The sequence below is a fragment of the Pseudopodoces humilis genome, chromosome 5 (genome assembly GCF_049639895.1).
Source record: "Pseudopodoces humilis isolate 2021_Gansu_Grassland_sample_001 chromosome 5, ASM4963989v1, whole genome shotgun sequence".
Taxonomy (NCBI): Eukaryota; Metazoa; Chordata; class Aves; order Passeriformes; family Paridae; genus Pseudopodoces; species Pseudopodoces humilis.
Window position 1 is genome coordinate 60,814,019 of NC_142204.1, and position 27,233 is coordinate 60,841,251.

At 39.6% G+C, this 27,233-nt stretch overlaps 1 protein-coding gene across 1 annotated transcript in view; it reads left to right on the plus strand.

Moving 5' to 3' along the window:
* Positions 1 to 27,233, plus strand: part of RELN (reelin) — a 271,094-nt gene that overhangs the window by 168,743 nt on the left and 75,118 nt on the right. The window contains exons 15-23 of the mRNA XM_014255169.2: positions 388 to 516; positions 1,570 to 1,679; positions 4,553 to 4,619; positions 5,570 to 5,803; positions 6,431 to 6,592; positions 10,910 to 11,146; positions 17,014 to 17,206; positions 19,765 to 19,877; positions 26,859 to 26,996. Of these exons, the coding sequence (XP_014110644.2) occupies positions 388 to 516; positions 1,570 to 1,679; positions 4,553 to 4,619; positions 5,570 to 5,803; positions 6,431 to 6,592; positions 10,910 to 11,146; positions 17,014 to 17,206; positions 19,765 to 19,877; positions 26,859 to 26,996 (1,383 nt within the window). The remainder of the gene's footprint in view (positions 1 to 387; positions 517 to 1,569; positions 1,680 to 4,552; positions 4,620 to 5,569; positions 5,804 to 6,430; positions 6,593 to 10,909; positions 11,147 to 17,013; positions 17,207 to 19,764; positions 19,878 to 26,858; positions 26,997 to 27,233) is intronic.

The window sequence follows — 27,233 nt, forward strand, 5'->3', positions numbered from 1 at the left end:
CTGGCTCTGGTTCATCCAAGGTTTCTCCTCGCATCTGAAACAATTTCAATATAAAATATGAAATGTGGAATATGAAAGTAATGCAGTTCTTTTAACAGCACCAGCATAAAAACACTGGCTAGATGGTGGCCCAATAAGAACTCTGTGTTCAGGCAATCTTCAGTCTAAAAAACTTTGGGTTTTTAAACACTCATGAAATTTTGTCTCATGTTTGCATTTGCAGGGTTTTTTGTATTAAAATTCTGCTTGAAATTATTTCTTGTTTCCTCATCAGTTATTAGAAATAGCAGATTTGGTGGTTTCTCAATGTTGGTACTTCTCCATTGAGATCTATGCCAGGTACCCTCATGGTGTCCTCCTCCTTTCTTTCCTTCAATGTGTCACCAGTGTCAGCTTGGAGTTTTCAACCAACCATGGTCGCTCGTGGTCGCTGCTCCACATGGAGTGTTTGCCTGAGATATGTGCAGGGCCTCACCTGCCCCACAGCACCATCTACGCCTCTGAAAACTACAGCGGGTGAGGATGTTCTCTGCAAAACTGAGACGCAGGATTAGGGATTAGTGAATTGTGGGTGGCAGGAGAAAGCAGCAAAGCACACAGATCTGTGTCATCATTCATTTTTGACTACCTGGGGACAGCAAGGAAGGAGTGTTCTGAGCTCCCTGGCTACCCAGCAATGAAACTTGAAATGTATGGGGCTGCTTCTGTGGTATAATAATAATAATTTTTTGATGCTAAAGAGAAATTACAAAAAAAGCTCACTTATGGACAGCATGTCCGTAAGAGGAAGAAAACTTTTACCTTGTCAAAGCCACAAAAGTTTTCTTCTTTGTCAGAAAAAACACTACTCAAAGATGTATGTACACCCTCAGACACATTCACTCACATGGAATCCCAGTACTGGGTTACAGTGAAGCACATCCTCTGCACTTCTGCAGATGGAGACGGTTATTAGTGTCACTTTCTTGGATCAACCCTTCTCAATATAAAATCTCTCCTCTACTGTTCTCACTGAAAAATGAACTGTGGCATTTTGCTGCATTGCACTAAATCCCTCAGTATCCCAACTTCCATAACACAAAAAGAAAATGCAGTTGAAGCATTGCTATGATCCGGTGACACACAGCCCCTAGTCCCATGCAATTTTCATAGGAGCCATTACTCCTGGTGTGTGCAGGAAGTGTAGCCTCTGTGGATGATAGAGAATGATGGCCCAGACTGCAGCATGCCAAATCCTCTGCACCACTCCCCACCCCCTGAGGGTCTTCACCAAACAGAGTTCAGCCGCTACAGCAAAGGAGCTTATGGTCTTTGCCATCTTCAGTTATTCCTACAGGGAATGGCTGGGTTTTATAAAACAATAATGAACATTCATATATTGTATGAAAATACAGACTTCTTTTTCATTTGGGTTTTCTAAAGCTGCTGTAAATTTATGCTTCATTTGAGAAGATTTTAAAATTAGGCCTCTCACAAAACTTCCAGAATGCATAAACATATCTGCAAAATATACAGTTGCTTAATAACTATCAGTGTAAAATGCTAGAGTCTGTGTTATGTGTATTTCAGGTGGAACCGAATAACTATTCCCCTTCCCAACGCTGCACTAACAAGTGACACCAGGATTCGATGGAGGCAAACAGGACCAATCCTTGGAAATATGTGGGCAATCGATAATAGTTAGTATTCTTATCCATGATCATGACACATCAGAAAAGTAAATTTTATATCCTGCTCTAAGTAAACATATTGTCTACTACTACATGTCAATGAATTTACAGTTTGCTAAATTCCTGTTCTGTTTAGTTGCATTTGGTAGCATGTGCATTTTGAAGCTACAGAGAGATTCTGCCATTAGAAAATACAATAGACTAGTAGATTTTTTTTTTTCCCATTTAATGGAAAGCTTTCTAGGAAAAAATATTGGTGGCAGGAGCTTGAAATGACATTTATTCTGTTTGCTTAGTCCTAATTACATAAATAGGTTCCACACTGGCTGTTAAGGACATATACTGCACCAGCCTAAGCAACAGGAGCAGCATCTGGGACATATTTTGCTTCTAGATACAGAAGACCATCTTCAAGCAATGCTGCTACCAAAACACTGAAAAAACCTTACATTGTTTACCATATCTTCAGGGGAAAGTGCCATCTGTTTCAGGAAACTGTTCTTCTCTTAGAAAATTATTTTTCACATACCTTTTCTTTAAATAGATGTGAAGAACTGGGAGAAATTTATGTTGATAAATATTTTTATGACTTATTACAGAGGAAAACCAGGACCAGAATTAAAAAGAAATACTTAAAAGGGCAGTAAAAAGTATTTAGGAACACAGGATTAAATGTGTGAAATGCATGAAATGTATTAAATGATTGAAAGGGCTAACTAAGAGTTACTGCAAAATTTTTTTAGCTTGCTTGTTAGCCTTAATTGATTTGAAACTAAGTAAGCTACATTCAGAACTTATTTGGTTAGATGCATGAAATACATAATTTAGAGATTTACCTATACAATACACTGTACAATAGCCAGTGAAATTTTGCAGTAATTCCCTGTAAGGCTTGATATGGTGCCTAGGAATAGTAAATATTTACATTTTGCAGAATTCTTAGAATATATTGATGACTATTATTCACAAGAAAATCTTGAAGCTGTTAAGGTAATATCATAAAGGAAATTTTGTCTCTAAAAGTAATGAAATTTGTTCTCTTACTCATAATGGGAAGTAGCATCATGTTGACATTCTGGATATAGTATTAATGCTTCTCTTTAGGGATGTGATATATGTCAGAAAGGAAGTAAAATTAAGGGAAAAGATATATAAACATGAGAAGATGTCTGTCATCTTGGGTCTGCAAGGATGAGTTGCTGTCTAAAAGAAATGCAGACTCAAAGTGTTGGAGACACTCATGAAAGGTTCACAGGAACCACAGCAAGATGAAATCAGTCCAAGGATACAAATTCCTTACAACAGAACAAAACAAGATTTTGAAAATCATTTGATAATTCATTTATTTGCACAACCTTTGCTTACAGAATGAACTACAACCCCATGAAAGGGTGCTGCGTGCTCCTGTGTGCACAATCTCAGGAAGAGGTTTGCCAACCATCTGCCTAGAAAGTGCCTGCTCTGAATTTGGGGTGCAGAACCATGACACAGGAATCCAGTCTTAAAGACATGTTTCTGAGGTTTTCAATGCCTCCTTTGTTAAATACTAGTGACACTGAAGTTTACACTGTATTGTAGGGAAAAACTCTTAAATATTGGCAAGCCACTCAAATTCTTGAAGAGAGGAAGATTTTCAAAAATTCAGAACTCTGACTTTCAGCTTCACAACTGTTTCCTATGTGAATTAAGTTTTAAATGAAATCTGGAAGCTGGCCATCTTTCAGAAACTCTGGAAAAATGCCAATTTCCGTAAAGTTTTTCATTTTGAATGACATCATTACATCTTTAACCCTTCTACTTTTACCACCCCCTCAAAAAGACCTCAAAAGACACAAATAAATCAAAGAGACAGAACCGAATTTTTGCACCCTGAGAGGTGAGAAAATCTAGAAATCACATGAAATCTGATGAGGACTTAGTTATAGAGAGTAGCTAACATGGATTTAGAGTGTGTCTGCTAGGGAGAGCTGACACCCTACTGTGATGGGCAACAGTATAAAACTAGGAAAAGGAAGAAGTACTGCTTCTTATAGATTATTTCAAATTGGTGGCTATTTCTTCCAAATGTCACGATGCAAGTGGATTAACTCCAAGTAACCTTCAGCAGAAAATATACCACTCTTCATGGTTAAGGCCTTTTGGCATAATGTATTGAAATAATATTGCCCACAAGTTATGACTTTCCTTTATTGTAGTGCAAGAGGTTATTCCAAGATTTTCTCATTTTTCCATCCTTCATATATTTCACAAAATGCCAACACTGTCAATTAGGAGTCATTGGAGGAAGATGAAGCAAAAGAGTAAAACAAGTCTGGTGTATTTTTGAGCACTTAGGATGGGGAATTTTGTTCCATTTAAAAGAATCAGTGAAACAATATGATAATTAATAGTTACTTAAGACATATCAGGGCAAGTTCTTATTCCCCTAAGTCCAGTGAAGTAAAGTATGTAGATTTCAATGAGAGAAGCAGAGATATGTTTTTTTTAAATCTACAAGACTGCTACTGGAAGGTACCAATATGTAGATTGGATTACATCTCCAAACTAAGATTAAAGGAATGTCAGTGAAAAATGATGAAGAAAGTCAATGCCTACCAAATTATCTGATCTCATTCACAGACTTAGTAATTAAAACAGTACTAGTGGCCACAGTCTTGTGTCTTTAGCCACAGATGGACATGACACATTAAATAATAAATTATCCCTGACTATCCTTGACACAGTCAAAAGCTTCAATCCTTTCATAGGCCTTTTCCAGGTAGTGGGATTAAGATAAATACAGTAATTGTGTGATCAGATCTGTACACTTTCTTGTAGTCATCATATTCTGTTTCATATCACATAGCATAACCATCCATTTAATTGATTTCTCTTCTCTGCAGTTTATATTGGTCCATCTTGCCTCAAATTCTGCTCAGGGCGAGGACAGTGTACTAGAAATGGCTGCAAGTAAGTGTTATATTCAGTACTCATATTCAATTTCTGTCACAGAGTTCACTTGGTAGTGTGAAAGCTGAAGTGATTTTCATTTCAGCCCTTACTCTTTTAGATGACTAAATATAAAAGCAGCATAACCCTCAGAATTCATAAAGCTCACTGGAAAGCTAAAGATCAATCTTTCTAAACAGCAGCATGCTTAATATGTATTTTAATGATTTCCTTCAGGTATAGTGTCTAACTTCCAGTTCATCTTAAAATCTGTTACAGAGCACACTGAAATGTCAGTGATGTATACTTTATACTGGTTATAGAGGTGATTTATGACTTTATCACTTGTATTAAATGTTGGGAAAGAAATACAATTTTAATAGTTCTAATATCCCATAATCTAACATACCTCAAGGACAGAAGACCAGCATTCCACTTTTTTTCTGATAGTCTGGCTTATTAAAAGGGTTCCATTCTAAAAAATAAAAAGGTACTTCCTCAAAACCAGTAAGCACATTCTAAATATTGGTGTAACTACATTTGGGTATTAACAACAGTGTGACCTACAGGGCATTCTCCTTTGTAAATTAATTTCTTGTAACCACATCCAGTATGCTACAGATAAAAACAAGTTTGTGATTTTACATAAGAACAAGCATAATTATGTCAGCAGGGATTTTGTTCCAAAAATTAATAAAAATATTTCTGTACTGTGTTATGTGTAGATTCATGGGGTGCTCATAAATACTTATTTTTTTTTTAAGTTGAAAAGTAAATACTAGCTAACAGAAATAATTTGCTTTACCTGATTTACCTAAGTGATGTTCAAAGAGGTTCTTGGGCCTCAGATTTGAGAAGGACTTTGTGGGTGTCCTCAGTTCATGAACACCTGCAGCCACCATGTTTGCTGACCACTGGCCACAGCCAAAGATGGGTCACCAACCGTGCTTTTCACCCTTCCTCACCCACAGGTGTGACCCCGGCTTTTCAGGGCCAGCGTGTGAGACAGCGTCGCAGACCTTCCCCATGTTCATCTCAGAGAGCTTCGCCAGCTCCCGCCTCTCCTCCTACCACAGCTTCTACTCCATCCGGGGCGCCGAGGTCAGCTTCGGCTGCGGGGTCCTGGCCAGCGGCAAGGCCCTGGTCTTCAACAAGGACGGCAGGCGCCAGCTCATCACCTCCTTCCTGGACAGCTCCCAGTCCAGGTGAGAGGGAAGGAAGAGTAGTGTGAAGCAAAGAAATGGGGGAGCCCCTCCAGCTACAGCCTTGTCTATTATTAAACCTGTTGTTTTAGCAAGGAAAAAAAGCCTTTAAAAAACTCCTAGTTCCATATTTTAATAGTGACTTTGTAGCCTTGCCTTTTTTTCCTCCTTCTTTTTAAACAACAGGGTCCAAAACAGACTGGAGGGAAATTATTGTACGGTTTGGATGGAAAATATGAAATGTTAATATCAAACCTGAGTGTCAAAGCCAAGTGCTAATTAATTATTTATAAGGTTGTGTTTATTTGACAGCTTGTGGCAACTGATTAGATCCATCCACTATCTCTCCCTCCCCTTCAGTGCCTAATAAATAATTAAATGCAGTAATGATTGGCATTCTTTTAACTGTATGTGCCACAATGTATTACTCAACAATAAAAACAAATCACATGTATAAAACCCCATAACCGATATTTATCAAAATTTGCCTAAATTGCAAAGATCTGACAACAACCTGGTTAGGGGAAAAACAAAACCAAAACCAACAAACAAACAAACAAACAAAACCCAATAAGAAAAAACCCACAGTGAAAATTATACCCTGCAAATATTTGTGTAATTCTGGTGCAGGTTTCTGCAGTTCACACTGCGTCTGGGCAGCAAGTCGGTGCTGAGCACCTGCAAAGCACCCGACCAGCCTGGAGAAGGAGTGCTGCTACACTACTCCTACGACAACGGGATTACCTGGAAACTGCTGGAACACTACTCTTATCTCAACTACCATGAGCCAAGGTACATGCACAAATATTACATTTGCATGCAATTAGTCTGGTTGTGGTGGTCACTGCAATGTGGAGACTGAGTACGTGGTGCAAGAGGGAATGAAGAGTTTTTATTGCATGCTGAAAGTTACCACCTATCTTTAAAATTTTGCAGCTGTTCTAGGCACTTCCCACTTTGTCATCCTATAAAAATGAACACATCTCTTTAATGGCCTTCAAGTCTCAGGTGATACAACAGAACAAGCTGAAGCAGTGCAAGATGAGGGATAGGAGTGTACTTGTGGGAAATAGGGGCACATCTCTTCCCATGGAAGCAGCCACTTGTAAAGAAAAATTAACATAAATTATTTGTAGCTTTGAAGCCATAGATACCCTTACTACACCATCCTCTGGGATTAGGAGTTTGCAGGCAGTACAGGACAGCTGAGACAGAATCTGATTGTGGAGATCTCTGCAGGATTGTGAGGAGCTCTGAGGTCAGCAGAAAAACTACACCTGCTCCCACTCCCAAGGCAATTGCATGACTTCATGGCTGTGCCTCTGCCTGGGCTGGGCTTGGTGCCCTGGGAGAGCCTGCTGGTGACCATGCCTGAGACTCGCACAGATCGAAAAGAACTTGAACAAAGAGCTCATCTCATCTAGCAGCACCTATGTTTGGTGTCAGATTAGAGAGGAATGTATCTCTTGTATTTAGAGAAGGTATTCCTTACTGATGCATTTATGACACCATCCACCAAATTTAGTGAAGCAATACAGAATCAGGAGTCCCCATGAGCATGCCTGTAGCAAAAGCCCAGAACACTCTGGAGTGGATCTATGCAAACCTTCTCAAACCTGGCAGCAGCCACCTTCACGGGGTGCTGCAGCAGAGCCAATAAATGCCAATTAAAGGAGATGCTCTGCAAAGGGGCCCAGAAGAGGCAGAACTGACAGTGGCATCACTGGACCCATTCCAGCAGGTCCATTTCCTGCCCAAGGGTAGCTTTGACCTGGGTGTTGCCCTATGTCCTCTTCCCTTCTGAATGCAAGGAAAACATCTTAGTCAGCCCCAGGGGTGGAACTGTAAATAGCCTGCAAGTCACTTTAGCTTCACATAACTTTCATTATTTATATTTATTGAGCTCAGGTGAGTGCTTTTTTTAAAAAAAAAAAAAAAAAAAAACAAAAAAAATTCCACATCTTGTCAATAACTCAGTACAAAATTGCAATATTCAAAGTGTGATTAAGAATGTTCTAATGGAAAAAAGACCCTTGTAACATTACAATTATTTCCTTGGAGCTATAGGAAATACTCAAAAATGTGAGAGGAGGACTGTATTTGGTAGAAATATATTATAGACTTTACTTTTTGAAGTTCTAAATGTTTCCAAAGAAAAGATGCCACAGACTGGAACACTTATAAGTCTTCTTTAAAATTTCCTTTGCCTGCCTTCATTATAGTCACATATATATTTTATATATCCCTGTTTCTAATTCTTAGATTCAAGATTACAACTGTAGGAATTATATTTCCCTAAAGGTTTTTAATATATAGCACTATGAAATTTTTATAACTAAAAGGAAAATACATATTCTGGTGACTGATTTTAGTGCATTTTAGGATATAAATGTAATAAATAACATAGGTGCCAGAGACTTTTTTAGCTTTTTGAGGTTAGGTATGAAAGACAATTTCTGTTGTTCTGACAAGGTACAGAGCAAAGTACAATATACACAAGTTAGAGAGATTTTGCCATGGGAGATGATAGACTAGACAGACAGACAGACGGATAGATAGATAGATAGATAGATAGATAGATAGATAGATAGATAGATAGATATAGATATGCAGTCCACTCTGGGTAGACAGAAAAATGACATGCATACAAACCTGAAACTAATGCTGGCAATAATTATGAACAAAGCTTCACCTTTTCATATAATGTTGTCTGAAAATATCAGCATTTTTAGTAACATAGATGGACTGCTGCAAAGTTTGGCAATCAGTCTGTATCCATGAATTTAATTAATCTTCAGTCATACAAAAAATAATTACACATTTAATGTTCTGCTGAAAAGGTGCATTTAATCTGCTAACATTTGACAGCTGCATTTTTCTTCTGAGCAGAACAGCGGTGGCTTTTCAATATTAGGTATGCGCATAGCTTGAAAGAATGAGATCAGAGCAAAGGTCTCCCAGCTGGTTTTTAAGAAATTTAATGGTGGCTGGTAATGTAAGTAGGAACACTTTTCTTCTCTGCAGCAGAAAAGTCATTAGCAGGAATCCCCCTCCCTCTCCATCTATCTCCAGCAAATCAAAGCCAGACAGGAGTTGTTACAACTGGAGGTGTAGTCAGGTTCTGCATACTAACATATGTGCCATACATGGTGGTTTACACCTACATTTTTAAATTGTGTTAGCTTAATCCCCTGGGATGGGGAATTTATTTTAACATGTGTTAAATATTTTATCATCTGATATGTGTGTCTGTGGTGTATATCATGATTTAGGATTTTCTGTATATTTCTGTCTGTGAGAATTAGTGTCCACGTGGGCAAGCTTATGAGGGTTAAGAGTGAAAGGGAAGATACAGGCATCAGAGGCAGCCACCAGCAGAGAAATATGCCCTGGATTATGGCAGAGCATTAGCTCACACAAGAGCCAGGTGCTTTCCACTGGATACAGTGCTCCTCCTAGCCAGGCTACCAGTTTTCCTCAGGATCACACCCCTGAATCATGGCAGAAAAAAAACATGGCTCCTTTTGGCATCAGTAGCAATTTCTTGTCATCTGTGCCTTTAAAAATGAACCCAAAAGGTTATAGAGTTGCTTCTTATGAGGGAATCCTTGATAGAAAAGAAACCCTTGTGGTTTAGTCAGGTGCCAGAGAGCAGTGGGGCTTGGTCTTTCTCTTAGAAGAGTATAGAGTCATTCAAACATCTTTATTTGAGTGTAAAAGAAATGTACCTACCAATTCATAAAGAGTACTGTGCTATCCCGTGCCACAGGGACACAGCCATATCACCTCTGGCTGTCCCTCCACACTTCCCTCTCCAGTCAATGCATGGCAGGAAGCAGCTCCTAGAAAAGCAAGGCAGGACTTTTTGAGTGCTTCCCACCTGTTTAGCCAAGCTATTTGAATTTTTTCTGGTTAATGGATTTATTTATTCTTCTTTAAAATGAATGTGACACTAAACAACAGTATTATAAATCTACTCTCCACAAGGATGTTGTAGCAAGGCATTTTTAAGAGTGTGTTTTTTGCACTAAGAGTGCCACAGGTGCAAGACTCTTTCATATGCAGAGAACAAAACAGTACAATAGGCAGCTTAGAAAGCCTTGAGTCTGACAAAAACTTAGTGCTAGAATATAAAAAGTTGCTTCCAGTTTACCTGATTTATCATTTTATCCACATTTCTTCTAAGAGAGAAAGAAAAATATCATCTACTTGATGAGCTTGCTGAAAACCCTTTAGCCAGCAAGTAATTGTACCTCAATGGAGACAAATGTCCCTGTTGCCAGTCTGTCTCACAATTGACATGGCTGTGTGGGGTACCATGGTCTTAGTGATTTATGGAGCTCTCAAGAAAGTGTCATTGCTGTGGCAATTAATGCATACTCCCTCCTGCAGTGTATGAAAATTGCTCCTGGAAATTAGATATTACTCTTAATTTTCTTTGCAGTTTGTCAATTCTAGGTGTGTTGACATAGCTGCCACGACAAATCAGGTGGCCTTGCATACCAGAAGCACCTGGGACTCACCTCCAGTTGCATCTCTATGCAGCTATAAAAAAGGAGTGTCTGCCAAAAAAGACTACACATAATCACACTGTCTGACAAGATGAACTTTTCCCATCTTATTGTGGCAATTTACAGGGGTGGGTTCTTCTAGGACAAGAGCACCATTAGAATGATGTCAATTCTATGCAGGAAATAGTGCAGATTGTTACAAGATGTGTATCTTTTGATCAGGATAGAACCCACTGAGTCTGACAAAGGGAAATTGGAATTCTTAAATCCTTGTCAGCTCATCATTCCTTTCTTAATTTACACCTTTAAATTTACTGAGAACTCCACAGTGGAAGCAAAACCTGCAGATTTGGTAGAAACTCTTTCTGGTGGCTTTTGCACATGACTAGTTTGCAGTAAATTAATTGATTGTCCAGAGAACTAACAATTCCCCTGTCCCTGTTAAGAGCTATACCAGCAGATGCTACAGTATTTGTGGGCTGCATTTACTCCATGATTTTTAGGTCAGGCAGGAAAAATTACCGTAAAATACATCCCCACGGAATTATTACAAAATTATTGCAAAAACTGGCAATAATAACTTTGTTTTGTTCTCCAGAATAATTTCAGTGGAGCTGCCTGAAGATGCAAGGCAGGTTGGCATTCAGTTCAGATGGTGGCAGCCATATCACTCTTCTCAAGGTGAAGATGTGTGGGCAATCGATGAAATCATCATGACCTCTGTGCTTTTCAACAGCATCAGTCTCGACTTCACCAACCTGGTTGAAGTCACACAGTCTCTAGGATTCTACCTGGGAAATGTTCAGCCCTACTGTGGGCATGACTGGACTCTCTGGTGAGAAACATGTATTCTTTTCTGTTCTGCTTCTGTTTTTCTCGTCTATTCATCCTTCTAATGATCAAGTGACTCCTGGAAATGCATTTATCTGGCAGCTATTTAGAATAATAATGTGATCACTTTTTTGTCATTTTTTTTATTTTGTCATTGTGGACAAAAATACAGTCACTAATCTCATTGCAATTAGTAGTATGTTTTTCACTTCGTGGCACAGATTTATGTTTGATGGGAACATTGAATGTAGCACTCTTTTCCCATGAAATATTTAAAGAATATCCTAATTGAAAAAAAAATTCAGAAATGTTCCATAATCTTCACTTAAAATCCAGGCAGGATAATATGGGTATGCAGGTAATGAAATAAGTTCTTAAGTACAGATTCTGAATATTTTGTAAGTGATGCTGAGATCTGTGTACATAGCCATTATATTGTAATCCAGAAAGTAAAGGCAGCAGAATATAGGCAGAATGACATTATCCATTTGTAGTTGCTTTGTCTGGTATTACATACACTTAGGCATTTGCACTGTGATCAGCATCATAACATATTGCAATGAGGCCTCAAATGTGCTGTGTATTTAGAAACAAAAGCAAGAAAACTTCACACCTCTCAAAGGAAATAAAGGCAAAAGAAGCAAAACAAGGGAAAAAATGTTAGGATTGCATAAAAATAAGCTCTTTTTACTAAAACATTAACATGCTTCATAAAAAAAAATCTGGAGCACTTGAGTGTAACATTTGGAATTAATACAAGGGGAGCTCAATTTAATCTGTGTGTTTTGATTAAAACCAAATAACAGTTGCATGCTAGTCTGATCAACCTGTAAACCCAGTATAGTTTTAATTGGCATAGATATATTTCTTTGGAGAAAGTACAATCACAGTAATTATAGAAAACCTGAAGAAAATAAAATAATTTTAGAGTCCCCATGGACACTCAGAGAAACACTGTTGGAATTTTATTAACAAGTGTCTCTGAGCAATCTGATTTGACTTTCTGATCATCTGTCAAACTAAAAGGAGTTGGCTTAGCAGTAGGAACAACACCAAATGTGTCCTAGCACTGATAATGAGGCAGTAGAAGCACCATTAACCACTTTAATAAGGACAAGGAAGGCACTCTCTGCTCATTAAAATGAAACAACATGTTAGGGCTCAAACTGTTTGCATCTTCCTCATCAAAGATCTGGAATGAAAGCCTTTTAATGACACTATTTTCCTTCTGTACTTTTAAGACCAGTTTATAATGGGGAGGAGGGCAGATAAGATAGCAGAGGTTCTTCTCTTTTCCTCCCATTACTCTAAATCAGAATCAAAATAATAAATGCTAAGCTAAATTCTCCATTCCATATGGAGATGGACTTGGATTTGTAGTGTTCAGTCATAGTAGAAACATGGAACTTTCCATGCATCAAATAAAGAATCAAAGCCTTCCTCACTATTTATGTCTAAGTATTTTTCATTATCACTGGAAAACATGAACTCTATCCTTCATTGACCTTGCTTCTCTCAGGGGAAATTTTTAACCTTACACAAAGTCTGTACAAATGGTTGCTAGTTAAATTAATTATTGTTGGGTTTTCCCAGCTGTGAGTCCATTTGGTTCTCATTTTCTAACTCACGACTTTCTAACTCGTGACCAGATCTTGCAGTAGCACTGACACCATCCTCCTGAGAACAGTCTGACAACAGCTTTTTCATTAGTACAACTATGGGAAATAATACACTATTAATCATTTTAGAGGGTGTCATCCCCGGGCCCATTTTCACCAAATTGCTTTTAATTGTCTGTTAGGCCTCCACTTCTGCTTTAGAACCTGTAAATCTGAAACATTTATCCTTAGAACTGGAAAAACCTGAGGAGGGGATTTTTAATTTTCTTTTTTTTTTAGGAGGCAGGCTATTCTTTTCTGTACCTGGCTTTATTAAAAAACAAAAAAAAAAAAGTTTGTTGATAAACATGTATTTCTATCAAAAGTGATTTTTTGGGTATTTTCATGGTCTATGTCTGAAAAGTAATTTTATTTGATTGTCATCATCATCATTTGGTTTCAGAATGGATCCTTAAGTTTATTACATCAAGTGTATTGACTGTACTGAAAGGACAATGGAAAACTTTAAAATGAAGTGTTTGATGATCTACATTAATTCATCACTTCTCCAAAATGCTCATATTCAGGCAAAAGTTTTGACCCAAATACCTCTACGGTATTACAGGCTATATACATCCACTTGCTGAAATTCATTTAAATATTGATAAGGATGCTTAACACTTCATATTTATTTATATTTATATTTACATTTATATTTATATTTATATTTATATTTATATTTATATTTATATTTATATTTATATTTATATTTATATTTATATTTATATTTATGTATGCATATATATATAAGTATATGTATATATAAATGTTTATATATGTTTATATATGTTTATATATGTATAGATCATTACTATTCAACTCAGTGTAGCAAAAGATAGAGTGTCTCACTGTCCCTGTTGAAGCCAGGGGGAAGGCTGTAAACCTGCCTTGCCATGAGCTATCTTTATGGAGCAATACAGTGGTCCTACATCAGCTTGCTAGTTTACCAGTGTCTTAAATGTTTTGTTGTTTAGAGTAATTGTTACTCTGTGTAACATGCAGAAAGTTTCTTTCAGGTAATCAACTTGATTATATTAATGATGTTAATACATTTAGGAATTATGTAGCAAAGTAGGTATGATGCAATGCAAAAAGGCACAAACATCCCCTGCTTTTGATGGAAGCAAAGCTGTGTCTGGTGCGAGCGTTGGGCCATTATGTCAATATTTTCAGTCAATGCAGCTTTACAAAACAAGCTGTATCCATGTGGCTTTTCAGTATTCCTAAAAGTAAAAAGCTTGAAAATATGGTAACTCTGGGGGTCTCAGAGCAGTTTGGAGCAATGCAGGTTGGGCTGACATTGACTGTGATACCATTCCCAGAAGTACCAATTAGCTGGCAGTGCTTGGAGGGAGAGTGATTGTTCTGAGGGCACCTATGGGTATTGTGTTCCTGCCTCCGCTGGTCTAATTATACACGTGCCAGAAACCCACTCACAGCAACAAATTTATACAAAAGTGAAGCCTCTGCATTCTCATTTCTGAAGATTTTTTAGTTAATTATTGTTACGCCAGGGACATTACTTCATCTTTCACAAAATCCAGAAAGGTATTCCAGCTGTGTGGCTGCCAGAACAAAGAAAACATTTGCTATTCCAGCAAAAGAGCATACCCCTAACCACGTACATGAGAGATCCGGAGAGCAAAGAAGTGACAAGTAAGGTGGACCCACAACTTTAATCTTACTTGTGTTCAGCTGGAGGCAAAATGTAGATGATAAGGGACTTTGCATACCTGTAATGTGATTTCCTTCCCTCCAAAGAACTTCTTATAGAGCATCACATATTGTCTGCATGTCAGCACTAGCCTCCTTTTTCACATTTCTTTAATACGCATTTTAAAGAGCTGATTTGACTTTTTAACTTACTTAATATACTTACTTAATATAATGTGTACAATATCCAGTGGCTAAGCTATTAAATTAAAATTAATATTAAATTTAAAATATTTTAATCATGACCTGAATAGTACCAGAAAGAAAACATTAGAGTGTAAACCTTTTTTTTTTTCCTCATTTTAATTAGTAGTATTGAGTAAAGGGATTTTTTGTGAAGACAAGAGCAAAATGTAACATTTAATTCTTTGCCCCTTTTTTCACTACAAGTCCTTTACTTGTCTTCTATTATTTTGGGAAGACAGCTTCTGGGCAGATGTTTCGTCAAATTCTTGAGTTTCAATTCCTTTATTCTGTTCAGATAAGCTTTAGGTAACTGTGATGTGCTGCTATGCCCAGGTTTTTGTGTGCAATGCCAAATCCTCTTCCAAAGCAGTGCTACACATAACTTTCAGCTGATTACACTGCACGTGTTTGACTGAGAACTGAAGAGCCTGGTTGTATTGGCACAGATTTCCCAGTAGGGCTTCAGCCCATGTCAGATCAAACTTTTAGCTTTAGCTTTTAAATTTCCAGATATTTGTCATTTTATAAAATACAAGATAAAGTTTAGAAGGAAAATAAATTCAGACATTATCCAGTCAAGTTCTTCTGAGATGCATTTAGATCTAACCACAAAGCCACAAACCATAGCTTGCCAGCTGGCCTGCTGATGAGTGTACATTATATTCTCTGCTCAACTTAAAATTATCATTCCTATTGAGAAGAAAAACACTGACAAAACCAACTGGAAGGGCAAACAGTTCAGTTTCCCACAACAGGTTACTGCCTTGTACTGCCAGTTGTCCATGACAGTGCCCTTGTGCCCTTGCAGTGAACGAGTGTCCATCCACAGTCATTTTGGGCTGCTGAGCAACAGGACAAAGTGAAAAATTTCATAGAATGTCAAGAGCTGGATCATCCTTTAGGAAATCAAGTCACAAAAAGTAAGCTCAGAGAGTAGAAAGCTGGATCTTAACTTATGTCAAGTAATAGAAATTTGATAATGACAAAATTAATGTCAGCTTTCAGTAATTTCTCCTAAAGCTTTAAGGCAGGATGCTGACATTTATGGCTTAAATGCTCTCTGGAAAGGACTCTATAGAAAAGAATGTAGGTCAGTGAATTAATTTAGAAGAGTCCTAAGTGACACTGGCTTGTATTCCTTGTCCTCCCACTCACTGTGTTGTGACCTTGAATTTTACAGGAGTAGAAGCTAACATGTTTTACTGTATTGTATTTAAAGATTATGATTTCTTACTTAAGATAATAAATGGTAGCTTATTCAATCATAAGAGCAACCTTGAACAAGATTATTCTCTTCATCACCACTGTATTGAATGTATCTTTTTTTCATGATGATTTGCAGTGATTTTCTTTAAAAGGAGCCAATCCCATTTCTAAATTGTTCGCATTTGAGAATAGTCTTAGAAAATATTGAAGCTGAAAGGACTACAGTACTTCTGAAGACACTAAGTAAACATCGCAAATGAAGAGAGGGAGGCAATTTTCATGCTTTGTGAACTTTCATTAAAATACTGTTTTGAAGGCTTGTGAACAGGATTCAAATTTAAGTTGTTATTACTTCCTCCTTATGCCTCTGTTACAGTTGAGGTTTTGAATTTGGTTGTTTCCTTTTTATTTTGAATAGTGTATAGGCTAAAAACCTGCATTTGAAGTGAAGTAACCTTGGAATTTCAGACTACAGGTTGTATTAATATATATGTGATAACTGGGTACCTTGCAACACATATGTGTATATGTGTGTTCCAAACATTACTATTGTTCTCCAATCCACTGGAAAATATAACTCTTATATCAGTACATCCTACAGAAAAGAAGCCAAGGATAGAAGATTAATTCTGAAACATATAATTATGAGTCAGTGAATGAATTACATATAGGATCACTTGAAAAACAATGAAATGAACTGTCTATGTAATAAGAGTATTTTAAACTAGATTTAGAGTATCTTAACTATCCAGTATTGGAATGAAATTACTGCTGACTGTGGCATGACCTTAGGCAATGGACACTCAAGAGGAATGAACTTTATTTATGTTGTTTTTTCCTTATGTTGCCCTTTGCTAGATCCTAGCTTGATCCTTAATACAAAGAGCATATAGTAAGAACTAACAGAATAATTCAGTGTTTCACATTCTGGGGGATACATCAAGGCTGTCCTGGTAATTTACAGAAGTACCAGCAAAAAGATTCTCCTGTGCATGGTCTCATCCCACATGCCAATCTACAGAACACTGTATTTAACCCAGAACCATTCATTATGTTCTTTTCGAATTATTTTGGGGAACCATCCTGATTTTTTCCTCACATCTCTCAGTTTCACAGGAGATTCAAAGCTAGCCTCTAGCATGCGCTACGTGGAGACCCAGTCTATGCAGATTGGAGCTTCATATATGATCCAGTTCAACTTGGTGATGGGTTGTGGTCAGGTCTTTACCCCTCATATGGACAACCAGGTGAAACTGGAGTACTCCACCAACCATGGCCTCACATGGCATCTTGTTCAGGAGGTGAGGTCCTTTGTCTTCCATAAACTCTGCTTTTTATAAAGATAGTCTGAAGTACACTTTTGGCATTGAACAAAGACAGTTTCCTTTTTCACCTTCCAATAAATAAATGCTCAGTTGTAATCAGTCAAAATTACTAATAGAGGTATTTAGACTGTTCCTCGTAATATTTGGAAGAAAGGTATCTGAAAGCCTGAAATACAAAATTGTGACAGGAATGCACCAATGCTGGGAAAAAAACTGGCCCACAGTTAGAGCTACAGGGCAATGGCTGAGATCTTTCCTGTGCTATTGCTTTGTTTTTTTTAAGCAAAATGCATCTACTGTTTCCTGGAATTTAAATGGATAGAAATTCTTTCTGCCCTTGTGCGCAGCCATTTCGTAAATGGAAAGCACATTCCTTCAGGGGATTGTAATGTAGAGCCTTTCATCTCCCACCCCTGGTTCAAACACAGTCCAGGGCTGTAATGACCGGCTGTTTCCCCTGCTCTGCTCCAAGTGCAAATAGCAGCGTTGGCTGCTCTTCCCCCAGGTGGCTCAGTGCTGCCTCAGCACAAATGTGAGCAGCACATTTGGCCATAGTTCATGCTCTTATTTTCCCTCTTAGATTGAAAGCTGGACTTTCCCTGGCCTCGGGTGAGCTCACCAAGGTCCTCTGGCTGCCTCTGAGCAGGTTCACAGGTGTCAGGGAACTTGTCCTACGGCCTTTTCACTGCCTGCTCTGCAGGCTCACCAAAGGATTTCTGTGTCAAGTTCCAAACCTTCTATGAGCAATCAAAGCTTTGCTGGTTACCCTTGCCATGTTGTGTTTTGCCACATTTACTTTGGTGGGCATAATAAAGAAATGGCAATAAATGAATTTTTAAACTCTGGAAATCCAAATAATGATTTCTTACCTTAAACAGAATCCAGAGGAAAGCTATAAGTCATTTATTTCAAACACTGTTCATGTATTTTATACCTAGCAGGCATCATCATGGTGTCCAAGAATAGTTCCTAGCAGTGGGTGTTTGGGGTTTGTGCTTGCCATCAGTGGAAGATACGTTGCCTTCAGATTTCAGTGCTCCTTTCCTTGCTCAGTAGGGCTGAGTTCAGAGAGAACATGCAGCCAAATTATTTTTCTCACACCACCCATGTTGCTGTGATAAAAGAGTATTTGTAGTATATTTCAAGGACATAATCTGGCAAATAAACAAAACACTAATTAATTAAAATGTTTGAAAATTTTGTTTGCTTTGCGAGCACTGATCAGATCCTGTTTTCTGCAATCATTTAGGGGAGATGAATCAAGAAAAAATGTTTGAAAATTGCTAGATAGGGAACTAAGCCTTTAGAAAACCTACTAAAAAAACAAAACAAGGTCTCAGATCTTCATTTAATACTCTAAGATATTTGAGCTATAAATTTCTCTGTAAAATAATATATTCTCCCTTTCTTCATATTTAATTCATAACTATTACTGTATAATTGTATAAGAATGAATATTCTTAATTGCCATAACTTCTGTAGAGTCACTGCTTTATTATCAGTTTCAGAACAGTTAAAGTCGGCTGTTTGCATGAGCAGGTGTCTGTTCTCTTGCCTTCTTGGGGGTGAGCACAGCAGTGACCAGCAAAATACTCTTGGGCATGTGGGGATGGTCAGGAGAAGCTGTGCAGGAAGGGGCAGAAGGGACTCTGGATTGGTAGCTAGAAGAGGATCATGCAGGTTGGTAGTAACTTCCAAGCACTTTATTAATACCTCATAGGGCAATTTCTTGGGTGCTGTTCTGGAAAAATATAATTAAATTAGTGGAATATTGCAAAAAATGAAGTAACACAGAAAACAGTAAGACTCTGGAATAATGGACTTCATTGATATTTAGTATTAAAAAGATGTGACAATGATCATATTTTCTGAATCAAAAAAAAAGAGATAGAATTTGGGAAACAGACCTCAACAGGAATCTGAACTAAATGCAGAAATAGTCCTAGAAGCAGTAGGGAAGAATTTACACCTCTTGCTGTAGGTGTCAAAGCTAACACAGCTGCAGAGCTTGGGAAGGGCCTATGGACACAACTTTAGTAGGCTGTGGTTGGGCCCTCTGGTGTGGCTCTGTTTGTTCCTACTGCTGCTCCCCATTGCAGGTGGAGGGTGTGGGGCCAGCCAGCATGCACAGGCAAAGCCACACAAGTAGGTTTCTAAAATGGCCTTTATGATAGTCTGGAGGTCACTTCCATAGACTTATTTCATATGGATCTTGTAGCCTTTCTTCATAGTCCATGGTGGGGTGAAGATAGTAAAAAACAAAGAGATAGACATTCCTCGTGGAGGAAAGCAAAACATTACCAGTCATGAATGCTAAACTCATTAAATAGATTCATATGGCTTTCTTCCATCCTCACTTGTACTACTAGTTTACAGAGAAATTTCTCTACATCATGCCAGGATTTTTCTCTTCTGGGTCTTTCACTCCAACATCTGAACCCAGACAAGCTCCTGGTTCTGTGAATGTTTGACCTTGTATCTGTTCCCAATTATTCCTTAACATTAAATCTGATTTTTAAATGTTTTATTTTAAGGAATGTCTTCCCAGTATGCCAAGCTGTCAGGAGTTTACATCAGCAAGTATTTACCACTCCAGTGAATTCACTCAGTGGAGGAGAATAACCGTTCTTCTACCACAGAAGACTTGGTAAGCATTTATGTCCTATCTTTAAATTATTTTGGGGGGCGAGGGGGAGCAGGCGAGGGGGGTGTTGTGCAGACAATTTATCACAGCAATTGCTGTGACAAAGATCTAGTCCTCTGCAGGTCATACTCAAGCCAATAGGTGGGGTACCAGGGCTGATCCAGACCCAGGTATTTCCCAGAAAATGCATTCCTTACATAATTAGAAAATGAAATGTTGGTGAAGTCAACAGAAACTATTGTTTAGGATTGTTTTTAATACATACTCTGACTTGCCTAATAAAGTTCATACTTTTCAAAAATAGTGGCACTTGTCTATAAATGCCCTATTGAAGGAAGGCTTTATTTGGATTGTTAATTTTTATTTTGCACATTCCTTATTGTTTTTATCTTCAGACCAAAGCCTTGTATAAACAATAACTAATGATTCATTTCTGGGAATTTTTTAAGTCTTATTTCTTTTTATAGCATGTCTTAAAAAATAACATTCTCTCCTGCAAAAAAAAGAGAAACAAAAATTAACAGAAAGCCTATTCATCTTGTTGTAATCAAACTTGATTTTCCTCCCCTAAAATTTGTATTTATTAACTAAATTGTTTCTGTCATTGTTTATTTTTAAATCTTTATTATAACATACAAATAAAAAGTTGTCATAAATCCCAAAAATCTTCAGGGCATCCTTCATTTGAGAATTTAATTACCACAATTAGAGTTACATTTTGATTATGTTTGACCTGAATCCATCACAGCAATTGCAATGAGAGCTTGCTCAGATTAAGTCATCATTGTATTTCCCCATCTTTCATCATCATTTTTTTGCACTCTGCATGGCCTCAGCACAGCCTATTTCCATCAATCACACCACAATGATACCTTCTTTCAACACACTGGCCCTTTTTACAGCACTGCCAATATTCAGAATCTCCTATTTCTAGGCAAAACATCAAAGGCAAATATTGAATCCTTAGAACATATCATATCAGATAATTCCAAATGGTGCAAATAAGTCCACAAGTAACTGCTTTGTAGTTAGATTATAAATGCACTAAATCTTACATGCCATTATGTTCCACCATCTGCAAAATCTTGGGCACTTAGGAGTTTAAAAAGCATCTACAACTTTGTGGGTTGCAACCTAAAGTAGGCTGTTATTCCTAATTTATAAAATATTTACTGTACTCAAAGTTATTATACACTGTGTATTTGATGAAGATACCAGTGTTGTGGCCCTCTTTTTCTTTAGGATCTACTACTAATTTTCCTCTGCATATGAGGTGACAGAAGCATATAATTCCATTTTAATTTAGGAGACTGTAGGGAGAAATTATGATAAAGTAATAGCCGGGTTCCTGTTCTATGCTGTGCACAAATCATAAATATTTCACACTCTGGTATCTGAAGGGATTCCTATCTGTTAGCAGAGTTTTGTTTGTAATTAAGTTACAAATTACCACAGAAAATCTCTTTGCTCTTCATAGAACACATTTTCTACGTTGTGTTATCAGGGTGAAGAGGAAGGCTGGCTGCGTGTTCCCAACCAAACGCAATCCAGCACACCACACGCATCTGTCTCTCACTGATTTCCCTCTTTCTAATGCTCCTTTCCACTGGCTAGGAGCAGGCTAAGGGCTCAACAGCATCCTTGGGTTGAGATTGGAAGGGGATTTTTCACAGGTTTTTAGAGCAGGTTTGTGATCAGAGATCAAGTTTCTGTGTTTCCAAAGCCTGGGCACTATTGGTGACAATTTGGCGTGCAGCTCTCCGCCGCCAGCCCAGCCACACAGAGAGCGCTGTTCCAGGGGCTGGCAGTGAGTGTGTTCTGCACGGCTTCTCTCTCCCTCCTTCTCCTATCCCTTCCCCACCTGCATCCACCACGCAGAGGCAAAACCTTAGTGATGGCCAGGAAGAACAGTGCAAAGGCAGAGAGCCAGGTCTGCCTTCCCAAAACTGGGGTGAGGGGGAGAGATCTCTGGACCTTCCTTCTGTTTCAAGTGCACAAGACAAAGCCTGCCAAATTCAGAGCCAGGGAGACAAACCACCTGAGCGAGGACTTGGGAATGTCTCATTAGCCTTGTTCTGGCCCTTGCTGGCCTCGGCATGCCCTCACACCCCTGCGCAGCCCTGCTGTGGTTGCTGGAGCTTTTATCCCTGGATGCACAGCTCTCAGCTGAGGGTTGCACCTTGGGTGTGTGGGTGGTGTCAGGCTGCTGCACTGTGCTCAGGCAGCTGGAAAATTGTTCATAACAGCACCTATTTCTCTTGTAAAACTTCCTGGGTGTGCTGGTATTTCTGCAGATCTGTAGATGTTCTGCATCTAGCAAGCATGAGTTTACAAAGTCCCCCTGTTATGTGAGGTTTGGGATGGTAGAAAATCTGCTGCAAGAATGAGACTTGTATTGAAGAAATGAAATGTAAGCACCTGCTTGCTGAAATTGTATTGTACTTGAACTGAACATTTCTAACACTGATGAAAATTAATTTCAGTTTTATGCAAGGCATTTACATATGAACAGGCTTTAATGAGATACAAGCAGCTGTCAGTTGCTGACTTCATAAACAAATCAACACCTAATGACTGAATGAGAGCTTCAGGATAATTGGGTAAATGTAATTATGGTAACTCAGAAGGTAGCAAATATAATTTTATCAGCCACAAATTTGCATTAGATCATTAAGGCTTTTAATATCAGGAGGGAAGGCAATGATTTTATTTTAACTCGCATATCAGAAAAATTTTATAACAGAACATCATTTCACTCGCAGTACTTCTGGGACATGATTTCCTTATGCTTATGTAAAATGTCACACAACAAAAATGACTTTTATTTGACATCAACCTGACTTAGATATAATGTCATTAGAGAGACAGATTACTTTCCACTAGCATTAAAAAAAAAAAAAAAATAAAAAAAAAAGGAGAAGCTATGAAGAACTAGGGAAGTTTATTCTTCTTTCATAGCTCCTCAGTGCTGCACTTCCCATTTCAATAATGTCCAAATGGTGACTGTCCAGAAAACCAATGTTTTATCACTGAGAATGCAGCTGACACTCATCTCCTTATTCTCTTTTCTTAATTAACATGGCTTTTTTAAATGGTTGATTACCATTTTTAACAGCATAATCCTCTTAAACTGTTGTTACCTTGAGATGCAGAGCAGCCTTGGAAAGCTTTCAAAAACAGAAGCAGGACTGCTTTTTCAGCAGCATTGCTTTTGCAATTGTCAATTCAGCCTCACACACATTATCCCTCACCCAGGGAGGAATCTGAATGCATAGAGTTTTGCCTGCCCACAGCCTGTGACAGTGGCACTGCTTCCCACAGGACCCCTGGCAGCAGCCTGGGTGGGGCAGTGAGGGCAGCCCCTTGTCCCCTATGGCTTGGGGCAAAGGGATTCCCGTGGTGGCAAAGGTGTCGCCAGGGCAGAGCTGTGCTGTCCCCATGTCAGAGCTGTGCTGTCCCCAAGGCAGGGCTGTGCTGTCCCCAGGGCAGAGCTGTGCTGTCCCCAGGGCAGGGCTGTGCTGTCCCCATGTCAGAGCTGTGCTGTCCCCAAGGCAGGGCTGTGCTGTCCCCCAAGGCAGAGCTGTGCTGTCCCCATGGCAGAGCTGTGCTGTCCCCCAAGGCAGAGCTGTGCTGTCCCCATGGCAGGGCTGTGCTGTCCCCCAAGGCAGAGCTGTGCTGTCCCCAAGGCAGGGCTGTGCTGTCCCCATGTCAGAGCTGTGCTGTCCCCAGGGCAGGGCTGTGCTGTCCCCATGGCAGAGCTGTGCTGTCCCCCAAGGCAGAGCTGTGCTGTCCCCAAGGCAGGGCTGTGCTGTCCCCAAGGCAGGGCTGTGCTGTCCCCCAAGGCAGGGCTGTGCTGTCCCAGGGCAGGGCTGTGCTGTCCCCAGGGCAGGGCTGTCCGTCTGCAGATAAACTAAATCCTACCTGCTGGGATGTGGCTCCCTGGGGACTGTCCCCAGCCTCCAGCTGCTGTACACGCCTCCATTTGGGCCACATGTTCATCTCCATGTGGTAATGAGCCTCCTTCTTTCCCCCCCTCCCCTCAAATGAGGGAAACAAACCTCCTGCAATCGCTGCATTCGTCTGGGCACTTCTAAGTACCCAGTACTCAGCTAAGGAGCTGAGAGCACCCTTATCTTGACATGCAGCCAACATCCGGAACGCGAGGAGGCAGATGGTGCTCTGTGCCCGGCAGGGTGGCAGTCCCCTGCAGCAGGAATGGGACCATGAGGCTCTCCAGGGAAACATTTTGGTCAGGTGAAACCCACAGGATCCCCAGCAAAGGGCTGTCAGCTCCGGTGCAGCTCTGTGCCTTGCGGTGCACGCCCAGCCCTGGCAACAGCCCCAAAGCAGAGCTGCACAGGGATCTCCTCAGCTGGGGCTCAGGTGTGCTGCTCCCCTGGGCACAGAGGTGTCCTCTGTCACTGCTCAGGCCTGGGCTCTCCCCACTGCTAGTGTAGGTCAGGTGTGAGCCCTGTGCCCAGGACCAGCCCTGCACAGCCACCCTTCAGGGTCATTTGCGCCTGCCAGCAGCCAGCGAGCGGCCGAGGCAACGCCACCAATGCCGCACCAAGCTCTCTTTGGGGGGCACCACCACTTGTTGGGCACCATGAGACTTCCATGGCATGAAAAATTGCCTCTGTATCACTGTAAATCTCCCCCAGTTTGCTGTGAATACCCTGGGGCTGCAGGGTCTCATACACCAACTACACCCATACACCCTCCCTGATGAAAAACAGAGATGCCCAAACACAGTGGTCTTCCTCCTGTTACCTGGGAAAATAACATGATAGCTTTACTGTGCTGTGATTTCACAGGGGGAGTGTTTGCCTGCTCTAACACCATTCTCTGGTTTCAGTATTGTCATTTTCCCCAGCACACATTAGAGTTAACACCAGTCATTACAGCTCTTTCCAGAGCCTACAGCCTCTGTGAGGGCTCTCTGTGGTGCCATTGATGCGAACATGAACCTCAGCACCAAAGTGATGTGCTGACTTCAGAGCACTCCAAAAATAAATAGTAAATAATTGCAGTCAATATTGACTGCCCATTGTGCCTACACAAGCTTAGGAAGTCCTTCGTGTGCTGATTACTGGCATTGTACACTTTTAATGGATAATTCATAGCTCTTGTAATGTAACCCATCAATACATTATATCCTGAGGGACTATTTAATCAGCAGATTTGCCCCTGCAGATTAACTCTGAGTGCTGTAAAAATGCTCACAGTATTTGCAATATCAAACAGATACTTAAAACAGGCAACAAGGGTCGTTTCAATTAAAAATAAAGCCCTTGGGCAGCTTCACTTGTTTTTTAAAGAAATTCCAAACTGATATTTTAAAAATTTATCCACACATGTACCAAACTTCTCATATGTGCCAGAGTGGCTAATTGCTCTGACACTCTGTCCACTTCAGATGCACAGGCCCGCTGTATTCGTTTTTTCACTTCCATACGTGTGAGCAGGTGGCTCAGCCACCTTTACAATATTCATTTTAATAAGTCTTATTCTACATATATTATTGGGGGTGGGGAAAGGGCTTTGTATCTCAAAGTAGAGTAACAGCATTATATCCTGTGCCATCATTAAGTAACCATATGGCTCAGAAACAAGCTAGAAAAGAAGCTTCTAATAGGAACCACCTGCTTCTCATCCTCAGCACTCCCAGCCAGCCCTTGGCCAGACATAGGCCTGTCCCATGCTTTCTGTGTCCTACCCCTCCACAACAGTGCAATCCAGCCTCAGTGCCCACACTGCCACCACCACCCCTTTTTACCCAGACCCGTTGTGCAGCCAGCACAGCTCCTTTCGCTCCTTCATGATGAGCAATTTCCCACCTTTGTTTCACTTCACACGCAATGCATTTTTCTTAATCTCATTCTGACACAAGTGGAGAGTCTCTGTGTCCTCCCTTTGGGAGTGGCCACCAGCCAGTGTCTGTGACCTGTTGGAGTGCCCAGTTTGGCAGGGCAGCTTGAAAAGGCTTGATGATAACAAAGATTGCTTTTGTCGTGATTCACTTTCTTCTCCAGCCTTGGTTTTTGAGGGTGGTGGGTGTCAGGCTGGGTTTGGGTAGCAGGAGTCACTCCCATGGAAAATGTCAATGTTCCACTGGACAATCACCTAAAGGCCCAACAGGAAGAGTTTTTAATGGATAATATTAGCTGACTTCACTATTATAAAGAAAAACAAGCTGTTGAAGATAAAACTATTTAGAAAGGAGAAGCTAAAGCAAAGTTTTGTGCTTGAAGAATATTACAAATATCCAGAGTTTAGTTAGGCAAGGAATTTAATTTGATGATTCCCCACCATGAACCTTGGGTGTTACACATTTTGGGTTGGTGGCCAAGAGCCAGCTGTTTGCAGTGTGGAAAAAAGATAGGTGCAATGAAACAGGACCTTTGTCAAAACTTGTGCTCTCAGTGTCACTAGTGATATGTGAGCATGATCTAGTTTAGAATCATCCTGACAAAAAAAAAATTACATACAAGAAAAAGAGTCAACTATTGTTGAATGGAAATAGTTGGTATTCACTTACACTCAAGAACTTTAATAATTTTTTACATAATAAATGTCAGGACAGTTTATGACCTGTTAACTGTGACCAAAAACATAAAAAACAAAGTCATGCCCTAGATTCACCTTTCCAATTATGCAACTATAACACAATAAAAATCCAGTAATATTCATATCTAGGCTTGCTTTAAAATAATGCTCAAAACCCCCAAAAGCAATGTGCTTTTCCTCAGAAATATAACTGTCATCAGTCATCAATCACTGGAAAGTCCATTATATAGCCCTGTGCAGTGAGTGGCATCATCTAGAAAGTTAATTTGCAAGAATCTGTCTTTGACTGGTCCAGCTTTTGCAGCCTAGGCTGTGATTGGGATACTAACTTCACTTTTTTTTTTTTTGTTACATTTTACCTCTTTTCCTGCCATTCTGTAAGGAATCGAAAATGAATGCATTGTTGTTGATTTTAAGGTCCAGTGCCACACGTTTCCGCTGGAGTCAGTGCTACTACACAGCCCAGGATGAGTGGGCCTTGGACAACATCTACATCGGCCAGCAGTGTCCCAACATGTGCAGTGGGCATGGCTGGTGTGACCACGGTGTTTGCAGGTATGAAGCATTTGTCAGTCCCTCTTAACAATGCTCTCCTGATCTTCATGTACCCTACTGTTTTCCATACTTCCCTTTTCTTGGCTGTTGTTCTTATTTTTGGACTAAACATTAGAAAAACAAAAGCACTTTGAGGAGCTGACCATTCAAGCAGCATTAGCAGACAGTAGTTATTTTGGCTTGTTTCCACAATACAAAACTGCAGTCCCAGAATGATTTGTTAATTATAATAAATTT